This window comes from Pollachius pollachius, assembly GCF_949987615.1.
Source record: "Pollachius pollachius genome assembly, chromosome: 13".
NCBI classification, from domain to species: Eukaryota; Metazoa; Chordata; class Actinopteri; order Gadiformes; family Gadidae; genus Pollachius; species Pollachius pollachius.
The window spans coordinates 17,328,191-17,339,738 of NC_136946.1; the positions used below are offsets into that span (position 1 = coordinate 17,328,191).

At 52.4% G+C, this 11,548-nt stretch overlaps 1 protein-coding gene across 1 annotated transcript; it reads left to right on the forward strand.

Annotated features, from left to right (window-relative positions):
* Positions 1-716: 716 nt before the first annotated feature.
* matcap2 (microtubule associated tyrosine carboxypeptidase 2) lies at positions 717-11,088 on the forward strand (the record flags this gene model as incomplete). The annotated part of the gene is made up of 7 exons (XM_079749401.1): positions 717-741; positions 2,054-2,985; positions 5,911-6,054; positions 8,733-8,865; positions 8,975-9,280; positions 10,160-10,257; positions 10,930-11,088. 7 exons carry the CDS (start codon positions 717-719, stop codon positions 11,086-11,088), a joined length of 1,797 nt encoding a protein of 598 aa, XP_079605527.1.
* Between the last annotated feature and the right edge of the window lie 460 nt (positions 11,089-11,548).

The following is an 11,548-nucleotide window of genomic DNA, read 5'->3' on the forward strand; positions in this document are numbered from 1 at the left end:
AATTTGAATTTCAGCGGTGCACCCACTGCGCATGCTCCAACGGTTGTGGAAGCGCTCGCGAACCAATCACACAAAATGGGAGTGTCACAAGCTCTATTTGTGTGAGTGTGCGCGCGCGCGCGCGCGTGTGTGTGTGTGTGTGCGTGTGTTTGTGCGACCGCTTGTGCGTGTGCGTGTGTATTTCATATTTTAATGCAAGCCTTGGCAAATTTGCTGGTAATATCTTTTTTTCGAAATATGCATGCTCAAATAGGCCTACTCAAAATAAGGCTGGAAAAACCTTAATTAATTTAAAGACTTCTAAAATAGGTATTACATTTGCAACAACAACATCAACACTTTGAAAAATCAAGCACTTTAATTTTGTTAGCGTCTTCATTTAAACAGACGTGGTCTCGTGATTAATATAAGATACATGGATCAGACATTAACGTTGCATTAAACTCCATCTCCCATGAAGCCTTGCGCATTACGTAGCAAGAGACGGAGCCATGGGGACGAGCGAGAGCTGGGGGCGTCCAGTTAGTTCTGCATGCTTTTAGTCGCTGGTAGAAGGAAGGGGAACACGTTTGAAGTCAGCACTTGTGAATAAAACATTATCTGTCAGCTATACGGGACTTTTTAGATAGAGTAATAACTGCGTTCTTTGTTGGTCGTTCAGTTTGTTCCTCCTCGCCAACATCAGCTCTGCTGGTTCCACTGGGAGGAAACAAGGGATGCTGGGACCAATACGAGTGACAGGTGAGGACCCCTCAGTGATCACTGTCTCTCTCTGGGAACTGTCAGCATGTTGTTGGTCTGCACATAGAAACGCAGATGTTCGGAGTTGGAAGGATATCGTGGTCATTCCGTTTCTATATACTGTTTTCAAATGTAAAATTCAAAACCCAAACTTGAAAGTGGAGCCATCACATGAAAATCCACACATGATGCAGCATGTTTTAACTATTCAATATAATATCCGAGCATAATATCTCATCATTGGTTGATGAACCAACATTGTACACCAGGGATGAAAAGACTGAATTAGACACTTCTTAACATCATTTACCAAACATTTACAACGTTCCAATGAATGTTCATAACCTTTTATAGTCACATTGTAGGCACAAGCATCACTCGATCCAAAGAAAGACAACCCAAAAGGGGTCTCATGTTATGAAATGTTTAGGTTTGATTTATGAAAAGCAAAAGGTAGATGCAAACCCCTTTTATATGTAGAGAGAAGGTGCTACCAGGTGGATCAGTCATACAACGTCTACTACTCAATTAGATAGTAGGCCTGACAAAGCAGAATATTATATTATTTTTATAATTGAATTAACGCAGTCTAAAGATGACAGTTTTATTCAGTTTATCTGATGTTTCTTTTGTATCCAGTGCTGTATACTGTGGTGAGGGGAGCGGAGGGGGCGAGGTCATGAGTGCTCCTGTCTGACTCTCTGCATCAGTGCTCCTGTCTGACCCTCTGCATCAGTGCTCCTGTCTGACCCTCCTTACAGTGCTCCTGTCTGACCCTCCTTACAGTGCTCCTGTCTGACCCTCTGCATCAGTGCTCCTGTCTGACCTAGTGCTGCTCTTTGTCTTGACGAGGCTCAAGGCTTCAGTTTCAAACTGGGCTCCTCCCAGCAGAACTCTCCCACGACGGACTCTGCTTGTGGTTGCAGTAGTGTCCGTCCACACAGAGACAGTAATTACCTCTGTGAGCTAAAGAGAAAGTCAGCCCGCGTTAGCTCACGGCATACACATACATACACATATAGATAGTTATCTATATATACCCAGTGGGGTATGTCAGTGCTGATTCTACTCTTACTGAAAAGGAATGGAAGTTAAATGCTTGAGAATGAAATAGGGCACGGTGACAGCGATGTTAGTGATTATTTATTTTCACTTGGTCAGCACAAGAGATCAGCACAAGAGACCCTTTTAGATTCCTCCTCCTTAAGAGGATTAGTCTAATACAGAATGGGCCGTCTGCACAGGAGTGACTCAGACCAGGGCGAGTCATGCCTCCTAGACTTAAAGCTGCCTGTGTCCCCTGTGTCCCCAGAGCTCCTCCGCTGGCCCCAGAGAGACATGTCCAAGCAGAGCTTCCTGAAGCCCCGGCCGGAGGTGCTGAGCCCCAGCCAGGTGTACCTGGAGAAGCTCCACCCCTCCGCCCACACCTCCACCCGAACCTCCACCCACCCCTCCGCCCCCGGCAGCGTGCTCCACCCCTCCGCCCCCGGCAGCGCGCTCCACCCCTCCGGCCCCGGCAGCGTGCTCCACCCCTCCGCCCCCGGCAGCGCGCTCCACCCCTCCGGCCCCGGCAGCGTGCTCCACCCCTCCGGCCCCGGCAGCGTGCTCCACCCCTCCGCCCCCGGCAGCGTGCTCCACCCCTCCGGCCCCGGCAGCGTGCTCCAGGAGCTACTCACCAGCGGCAGCAGCAGCTACAACGTCCTGCTACAGGCGGAGGAGGCGGAGCTACGGGGGGTGGAGGAGCGGGTGGGTGGAGGAGGCGGGACCCCCAAGCGCTCCCCCTCTCGCCGCCGGAGGCCCAGGACCTCCGTCAAGTCGGCGTCCCCCGCGCCGCAGAGGAAGAAGCGTCCATCGGGCGCGCCGGCGCCGCTCGCCACCCGCAGGCCCGCCACCGGAGCGGGGGGCTGCGGGCCCCCCGCCACCAAGCCCGCACGCGGCGCCGTCGCCGTGCGGGGCAGCGCCATGGGCCTGTCCCAACGCCCCGCGGCCCGCCCCAGGGAGAAGGCCCAGGCCCGGCCCGGCAGCACGCCGGACCCCCAGGCCCGGGCGGGCGCGGCTCTCAGGGTGGACAGCGGCAGGAAGCTCTGCATCCTGGCGGCCATCAAGCCGTCCAACGTGGAGAAGGAGAAGCTCAAGTTCTTCAAGTCGGGCTTCACCTACAACCCGCAGTTTGAGTACAGCAACCCGGTGTCTCCGCTGGTGCTGGCCCGGCACAGCCACGCCTCGGACCGCTTCCTGACCCAGGTACAGGCCCACCCCTCCGACTTACACCCCGCCACTGAACAACAAATCCTCCTGAAACAAAGGGCAACTTCAGGGAAGGCAGTTGCCTTTAGAAGCAGATAAACAGAGATGTTGATTGTATACCGCAGGCCCAGAGGATGTGTCCATTCATCACAGGTCAGCTAGACAAATGGTGGCAGGGCGGTCGGCTGAGCTGACTGCTTTAAGCTGGCTGAGCCAAGCCAGGCCCTGCACTGTGGCCAAAGCTGTGCCCACCCCAGGCCGAACCTCTTTACTGCGGAGGGCTGAGTAAACCTGTCAGTTTGTGCCGTTCATTCTCTTCAGTGTGGTGGTCTCAGGCGATGCTGTAGTTACAGAGCGTCTACTCAGTAGGCTGCAGTGGGGAGTTTGCCGCCATCTACAGGCTGAAGAGTGATCTGGTACTGAGGGATGAAGGCCGAAATTAATCTTTGGGATTTTCTCCATTAATAGACGTGGAGCGTTCGGACGGCTAACTGTACCCAGTTACATCATCTCCTGTAAGGCTATATAAGGAACCACATTTATTTATACATTTTAGATTGATAATGATACACGACAGTAATAATTTGATATATTTGTATGACCATCATACATAATTAATTTCCTATTTAAAAAAGGGGATTCATTTCCACATGGCTGCCAGTGACCCATCCTACTTAAGATCCTGTGGAACTAATAGCCCCCCCCCCACACACACACACACACACACACACACACACACACACACACACACACACACACACACACACACACACACACACACATGCTGTAGGGGTGTTGTGTTGCGAGAGCGACTTGGGGTAACACAAGTCTCCAGATGGTACAGGAAGGAAGTGTACAGGATCTGTTGAGGGAGCTACACACACACACACACACACACACACACACACATGCTGTAGGGGTGTTGTGTTGCGAGAGCGACTTGGGGTAACACAAGTCTCCAGATGGTACAGGAAGGAAGTGTACAGGATCTGTTGAGGGAGCTACACACACACACACACACACACACACAGGTTAACCAGTAAACTGATCCCACACCTCCTCTCCGCGCCCGAGGCAGATCATGTTTGACACTCTTCAATTTTGAAGAACTTTGTTCCTACCCCACCCCCACCCCCCTTTTTTTATACTATGTATAAATAGCGCTAGAATATTTTTGGGGCAATAATTGTTGTCATGATAAAAAGCAGTAATTGAGACGAGGCAAAGATGTAGGATAATGTGCATTGAGACAGCTGCTGTTGTGTGCTGCTCTCGCCTTTTATAATTATAAGGTTGACTTGAATTACCAGTCCTCTATTATGGGATCTGGGCTACTGAGACCAGACGGAGCACTCCACAACAATGAACAGCAGTTGATCAAACTACCCTCCACTTCACATTAAGGTCCCTCCTATGAACAGCAGTTGATTAAACTACCTCTTTACATTAAGTTTCCTTTAATCAAACAGCAGTGGATCAAACTAGCCTCCACTTTACATCAAAGTTCCTCTAATGAAATAAAACTCAACTATTATTAATGATATGCTATAATTAATGATCAATAGCCTTGATTCCTTTATAATCCAATTTATAAAAGATTAACTTTTAAGATGCAGCAAACCATCTGTCCAGGATCAAGGTACAGTTACAATTGAGCAAATATTTACTGAATTACTTGGTCAACTTTGCCTTATCTTCCCTAGATTAGTGTGCTGCCCTTGCCCTGGTAAATAGCTGGGAAAGACCCATAATAAGTGTTGAAAGACACCAGCATTTGTCCTACGATGAAAAGGGTCTGTGCTCCTTAGTTTAGGCCTCCCTTAATTTGATGACCCCTGCTGTTCACTTTAGTTCAGGCCTCCTTTAACTCAAAGTCCTGCTGTTCCTGTTAGTATAGGCCTCCTTTAACTCAAGGTCCTGCTTTTCTCCTTATTTAAGCCCTCCCTTAACCTGAGGTCCTGCTGTTCTCCTTATTTTAGCCCTCCCTTAACCTGAGGTCCTGCTGTTCTCCTTATTTTAGCCCTCCCTTAACCTGAGGTCCTGCTGGTCTCCTTATTTTAGCCCTCCCTTAACCTGAGGTCCTGCTGTTCTCCTTATTTTAGCCCTTACTTAACCTAAGGTCCTGCTGTTCTCCTTATTTTAGCCCTCCCTTAACCTGAGGACCTGCTGTTCCTGTTAGTATAGGCCTCCTCTAACCTGGGGACCTGCTGTTCCTGTTAGTATAGGCCTCCTCTAACCTGAGGACCTGCTGTTCTTGTTAGTATAGGCCTCCTCTAACCTGGGGACCTGCTGTTCCTGTTAGTATAGGCCTCCTCTAACCTGAGGACCTGCTGTTCCTGTTAGTATAGGCCTCCTCTAACCTGAGGACCTGCTGTTCCTGTTAGTATAGGCCTCCTCTAACCTGGGGACCTGCTGTTCTTGTTAGTATAGGCCTCCTCTAACCTGAGGACCTGCTGTTCCTGTTAGTATAGGCCTCCTCTAACCTGGGGACCTGCTGTTCCTGTTAGTATCGGCCTCCTCTAACCTGAGGACCTGCTGTTCCTGTTAGTATAGGCCTCCTCTAACCTGGGGACCTGCTGTTCCTGTTAGTATAGGCCTCCTCTAACCTGGGGACCTGCTGTTCCTGTTAGTATCGGCCTCCTCTAACCTGAGGACCTGCTGTTCCTGTTAGTATAGGCCTCCTCTAACCTGGGGACCTGCTGTTCCTGTTAGTATAGGCCTCCTCTAACCTGGGGACCTGCTGTTCCTGTTAGTATAGGCCTCCTCTAACCTGAGGACCTGCTGTTCCTGTTAGTATAGGCCTCCTCTAACCTGAGGACCTGCTGTTCCTGTTAGTATAGGCCTCCTCTAACCTGAGGACCTGCTGTTCCTGTTAGTATAGGCCTCCTCTAACCTGGGGACCTGCTGTTCCCTCCTCCCCAGGCGGTCCGCATCCTGGAGCTGGCCCTGAACAAGTACGGCAGCTATGAGAACTTTGAGCAGGCCACCGGCGGGAGCCTGCTGAGCCGGGGCCGCATCGGGGCCAACGTGAGGAGGTACCTGGAGAAGGAGGGCTGCGTGGGCCAGGTGAGGCCTTCAGCAGGACGCTGTGGTTAAGGTCCTTAAAGCTGCGTGGGCCAGGTGAGGCCTTCAGCAGGACGCTGTGGTTAAGGTCCTTAAAGCTGCATGGGCCAGGTGAGGCCTTCAGCAGGACGCTGTGGTTAAGGTCCTTAAAGCTGCGTGGGCCAGGTGAGGCCTTCAGCAGGACGCTGTGGTTAAGGTCCTTAAAGCTGCGTGGGCCAGGTGAGGCCTTCAGCAGGACGCTGTGGTTAAGGTCCTTAAAGCTGCATGGGCCAGGTGAGGCCTTCAGCAGGACGCTGTGGTTAAGGTCCTTAAAGCTGCGTGGGCCAGGTGAGGCCTTCAGCAGGACGCTGTGGTTAAGGTCCTTAAAGCTGCGTGGGCCAGGTGAGGCCTTCAGCAGGACGCTGTGGTTAAGGTCCTTAAAGCTGCGTGGGCCAGGTGAGGCCTTCAGCAGGACGCTGTGGTTAAGGTCCTTAAAGCTGCGTGGGCCAGGTGAGGCCTTCAGCAGGACGCTGTGGTTAAGGTCCTTAAAGCTGCATGGGCCAGGTGAGGCCTTCAGCAGGACGCTGTGGTTAAGGTCCTTAAAGCTGCGTGGGCCAGGTGAGGCCTTCAGCAGGACGCTGTGGTTAAGGTCCTTAAAGCTGCATGGGCCAGGTGAGGCCTTCAGCAGGACGCTGTGGTTAAGGTCCTTAAAGCTGCGTGGGCCAGGTGAGGCCTTCAGCAGGACGCTGTGGTTGAGGTCCTTAAAGCTGCGTGGGCCAGGTGAGGCCTTCAGCAGGACGCTGTGGTTAAGGTCCTTAAAGCTGCGTGGGCCAGGTGAGGCCTTCAGCAGGACGCTGTGGTTAAGGTCCTTAAAGCTGCGTGGGCCAGGTGAGGCCTTCAGCAGGACGCTGTGGTTAAGGTCCTTAAAGCTGCGTGGGCCAGGTGAGGCCTTCAGCAGGACGCTGTGGTTAAGGTCCTTAAAGCTGCGTGGGCCAGGTGAGGCCTTCAGCAGGACGCTGTGGTTAAGGTCCTTAAAGCTGCGTGGGCCAGGTGAGGCCTTCAGCAGGACGCTGTGGTTAAGGTCCTTAAAGCTGCGTGGGCCAGGTGAGGCCTTCAGCAGGACGCTGTGGTTAAGGTCCTTAAAGCTGCGTGGGCCAGGTGAGGCCTTCAGCAGGACGCTGTGGTTAAGGTCCTTAAAGCTGCGTGGGCCAGGTGAGGCCTTCAGCAGGACGCTGTGGTTAAGGTCCTTAAAGCTGTGTGGGCCAGGTGAGGCCTTCAGGACGCTGTGGTTGAGGTCCTTAAAGCTGCGTGGGCCAGGTGAGGCCTTCAGCAGGACGCTGTGGTTAAGGTCCTTAAAGCTGCGTGGGCCAGGTGAGGCCTTCAGCAGGACGCTGTGGTTAAGGTCCTTAAAGCTGTGTGGGCCAGGTGAGGCCTTCAGGACGCTGTGGTTGAGGTCCTTAAAGCTGCGTGGGCCAGGTGAGGCCTTCAGCAGGACGCTGTGGTTAAGGTCCTTAAAGCTGCGTGGGCCAGGTAAGGGCCTTCAGGACGCTGTGGTTGAGGTCCTTAAAGCTACGCTAGCTACTTTCATACAGAGCTGGAAAGAGAAGACGGCAAGATTTAAAAAATGAAAACAGCCCAGAACCAAACCCACCTCCTGCCCCCTCCTCTTCTATGTTCCTCTGTTCACCCCCCTGTGGTGGAGCTGTGATGATGCATGGTTGACGAGGCATGAAGGATTCCTCAAACCAATCATAATTCTGTCATTTTTATTGGGTCACACAGAGGATGACGAGGTGAACTGGATCAGACGTTCTCTCAGCGCATTTCACAGACTGACAGCTGGTTATGCTGGCTTAGGAGTCAAACTAAATTATACTCAACTTAAAGCTGGTCTTGAGGCTTACCTACAGCACCTTTAATTAGCCCAACATGGGGAATGTTTTGAGTATTGAGAATATGGAGAACCTTTCATTTAGAACAGTAGCGATGGCAATGTGTTCCTTTCCCTGAGGCATCTGCCCTTGACTGACTTCATCCGTCACTGAAGTGCTATAGTAGGCTGCAGCCTACCCAGCACAGGGCCAGGACCAGGAACTCTGGAACGTTCTCCCTGACACGGGACCTGAGTTGAGCCAAAAGAAAAAGCGGTAGTAGTCCTTGGGCATAGAACTGTTCTCTTATGTAACCCTTATATCTGAACCATTACATCAGTGTTGGTAACGTTTCACTGAGCATCTTACAGCACACTGGCTCTCTGTGCCTTGTGCAACACAAGATTACACCCACACACACGATTGCAAACATACACACAACCACAAATGTGCGATTACACACGCGCACACACACACACACACACACACACACACACAGCGTGGGGTGAGTGTGTGTCTCACTGTATTGCATTAACAGCAGATGCCTCACCTTTCTGACATGGATTGCCTTTCCTCTGCCTATTTTAGTCTTCTATAATTTCATTTCAGTGGGCAGCCTTTTGGTTTCATCACATGTAATGAATGTCCTAAAGGCTGAAGCACGAAAATAAACAACATGCACAATAATATTTGGGTATGGTAAGGTTAATACTGGGTATTATAAAAATAAGACGTGTACACTTCAGACTCCTGAACTCCTGTAGTGAAAGTGTGACCCTCAGGCTGGCTGCAGCTGGCTGTGTGTGCTGACCGTGGTTCTGATTGGTCCAGATCGTGGTCCACGTGACGAAGGACCTCCTGTCCAGAGCCTCCATGACGGTGGTCAGCGGCCGGCCCACCCTGACCATCAACCTCTGCACCGCCCGCGAGCACTGGCTGGAGGGCATGCTGCGGCACGAGATCGGTAGGGGTGTGTGTGTGTGTGTGTGTGTGTGTGTGTGTGTACTACTACATCCTGTGACCCCCCCGCCCACCACAGACCTTTGTTCTCCCCCCCCCCCCTCCCCCTCCAGGCACCCACTACCTGCGCAGCCTGAACAACAGCCAGCAGCCGTGGAGCGGCAGCGCGGGCCGGCGGCGGCACGGCCTGCGGCCCCCCAACCCCACGGAGGAGGGGCTGGCCAGCCTGCACAGCGTGCTGCTGCGCCGGGACCCCACGCTGTGGCGCGCGGCGCTGCTGTACGTCACGGTGCAGCGCGCCGCCCGCGCCTCCTTCGCCCAGCTCTTCAGCGGCCTGGCCCGCTTCCTCAGGGACCCCCACACGCGCTGGGACTACTGCGTCCGCGCCAAGAGGGGCCAGAGCGACACCGCGCTGCCAGGTGGGCACTCAGTCACTCCCTCACTCAGTCACTCAGTCACTCTCTCACTCAGTCACTCTCTCACTCAGTCACTCCCTCACTCACTCACTCAGTCACTCTCTCACTCAGTCACTCTCTCACTCAGTCACTCACTCACTCACTCACTCACTCAGTCACTCTCTCACTCACTCACTCACTCACTCAGTCACTCAGTCACTCACTCAGTCATTCACTCACTCACTCACTCACTCAGTCACTCACTCACTCAGTCAGTCAGTCAGTCAGTCAGTCAGTCAGTCAGTCAGTCACTCACTCACTCACTCACTCACTCACTCAGTCAGTCAGTCAGTCAGTCAGTCAGTCAGTCAGTCAGTCAGTCAGTCAGTCAGTCAGTCAGTCAGTCAGTCAGTCAGTCAGTCAGTCAGTCAGTCAGTCAGTCAGTCAGTCACTCACTCACTCACTCACTCACTCACTCACAAAGGTTTCTTGAGCGCTATGGGTGGTAGAAACGATTGGCTAATAAGCCATAAGCATGATGATGTTCAGTACCTCTCTAAAGATAACTAACAAGGGGTACAGTCTCTTTAATAAAAAGACGGGAACATTATATCTATTTACACAATGAGAAGAAGAAATAATAGTGAAAAGGGCATCTTATTTGTTTACTATTTTGGTGTGTCTTGGTCATATTCCAACCTTATGTTGGAACATAATAGAAGAAATCCCATTATGCATTATGCTCCACTCTAAAGTAGAATGAACTATGACTCTGATTAAGACTGATTGAGAAGAAGAGGGAGATGTTAATTTAGATGTTTTGTCAGCCCATCCGTCAGTGTGAGCCGTGTGTCCAATGTTTTTGGGGGGAATCTCATGTATGATTTCCGTATTGTGTCGCAGGCTGCTTCAGCAAAGACCAGGTCTATCTGGAGGGCATCCTGAACATCCTCAGATACCGGCAGCAGATCGACTTCCCCATGCTGATGGCTCTCGGCAAGGTGAGCTCACCTCGTTCAATCTCAGAGAGAAAAGGAGTCCCTCTGTGGTTCAGACTGCTTAAAACCGCAGCATATCTATATGAGTTACAATGATGGATGAGAGAGCATAATCACTGTTAATCATGAAACATGGATTCATTGGTTAACTCCAGAAGGTCCTTAAACATGATCTGATGCAGGGAGGCTGCATGAGGGCTTATGGAGCCACTTCACAAGCCACAGAGCGGTCTTTCTCCCGCTCCCTAAGGTTTCTAAACAGAGGTCCCCCTGGTTGTTTCATGGCGCATTGATAAAATCATACTAGAGTACAGGCTCATGATGAGCACGGCATCGTGGAAGCACCCTCCTTTCATTAGAGACGACCATTTCAAATGCTTTCATGTAGAGGGCCGGATGGCGTGGCTGTCTCTAGCGCGTTGCGCCTCCTGCAGTACGTGTGGCCCTGTGAGCCTCTCAAGTAACAACGTAAACTCAGTGGAGAAGTTAGTCAAATGAGAAACAAACTCAGAGCAATTGACTCAAAGCTCTATAGATAGACGACTGTGACTCATAAAGGAGACGGGCGGAGTGACAGCAATGAGGACTCATCCCTCAGAATCACCAGCAGTCTAATGTGACCGCCCCCCCCCCCCCCCCGGGCCCATCCTCTGGGGTGCTCCTTTGCCTCCCCAGGTGTCCTTCGAGGACGTGGAGCGGCTGCGGGCCTCGGGCCGGACGGAGAAGGTGCGTATCCCCCACTTCCTGCAGGACCGCGCCGCCTACGCCCAGCGGCTGGAGAAGATCATGGAGGTGAACCAGCTCAGCGACCCGGAGCTCCGCCTCATCGTCTGAGCCCCAGGAGACCGCCCCCCCCCCCCCCCCCCCCCCATTACAGCGCTGGGACCAAGTCAGACAGCCCCTAGCATGTCCTGCCCCCGCCCGCTCTGATTGGCCCGCTGGACGCTAGATGGAGGCCCTGTATGTCCCCGCCCAGCCGGCTCTGATTGGCCCTCTGGACGATGGCCCTGTATGGGGACAGACAGCCTGTAGAGGCTGTCTGTCACTCTGGGCCCCTGAACAGTCCTCCTTTCAAACTCAGGCCCAACTCGGGTTAATGCAACGTTGTCATGGAAACAGCGTTTTTCGGCCAGAAAAATACCCGCCAACATCTACCTCCTCCCAGAGTCAACCGTGATTAGAACCGTTTTAATGTATGCACGCACGCACGCACGCACACACGCCCACACACACACAAACAAGCAGACATACACCCACACAAACAAACACCTGCACGCCGGCACGCACGCACACA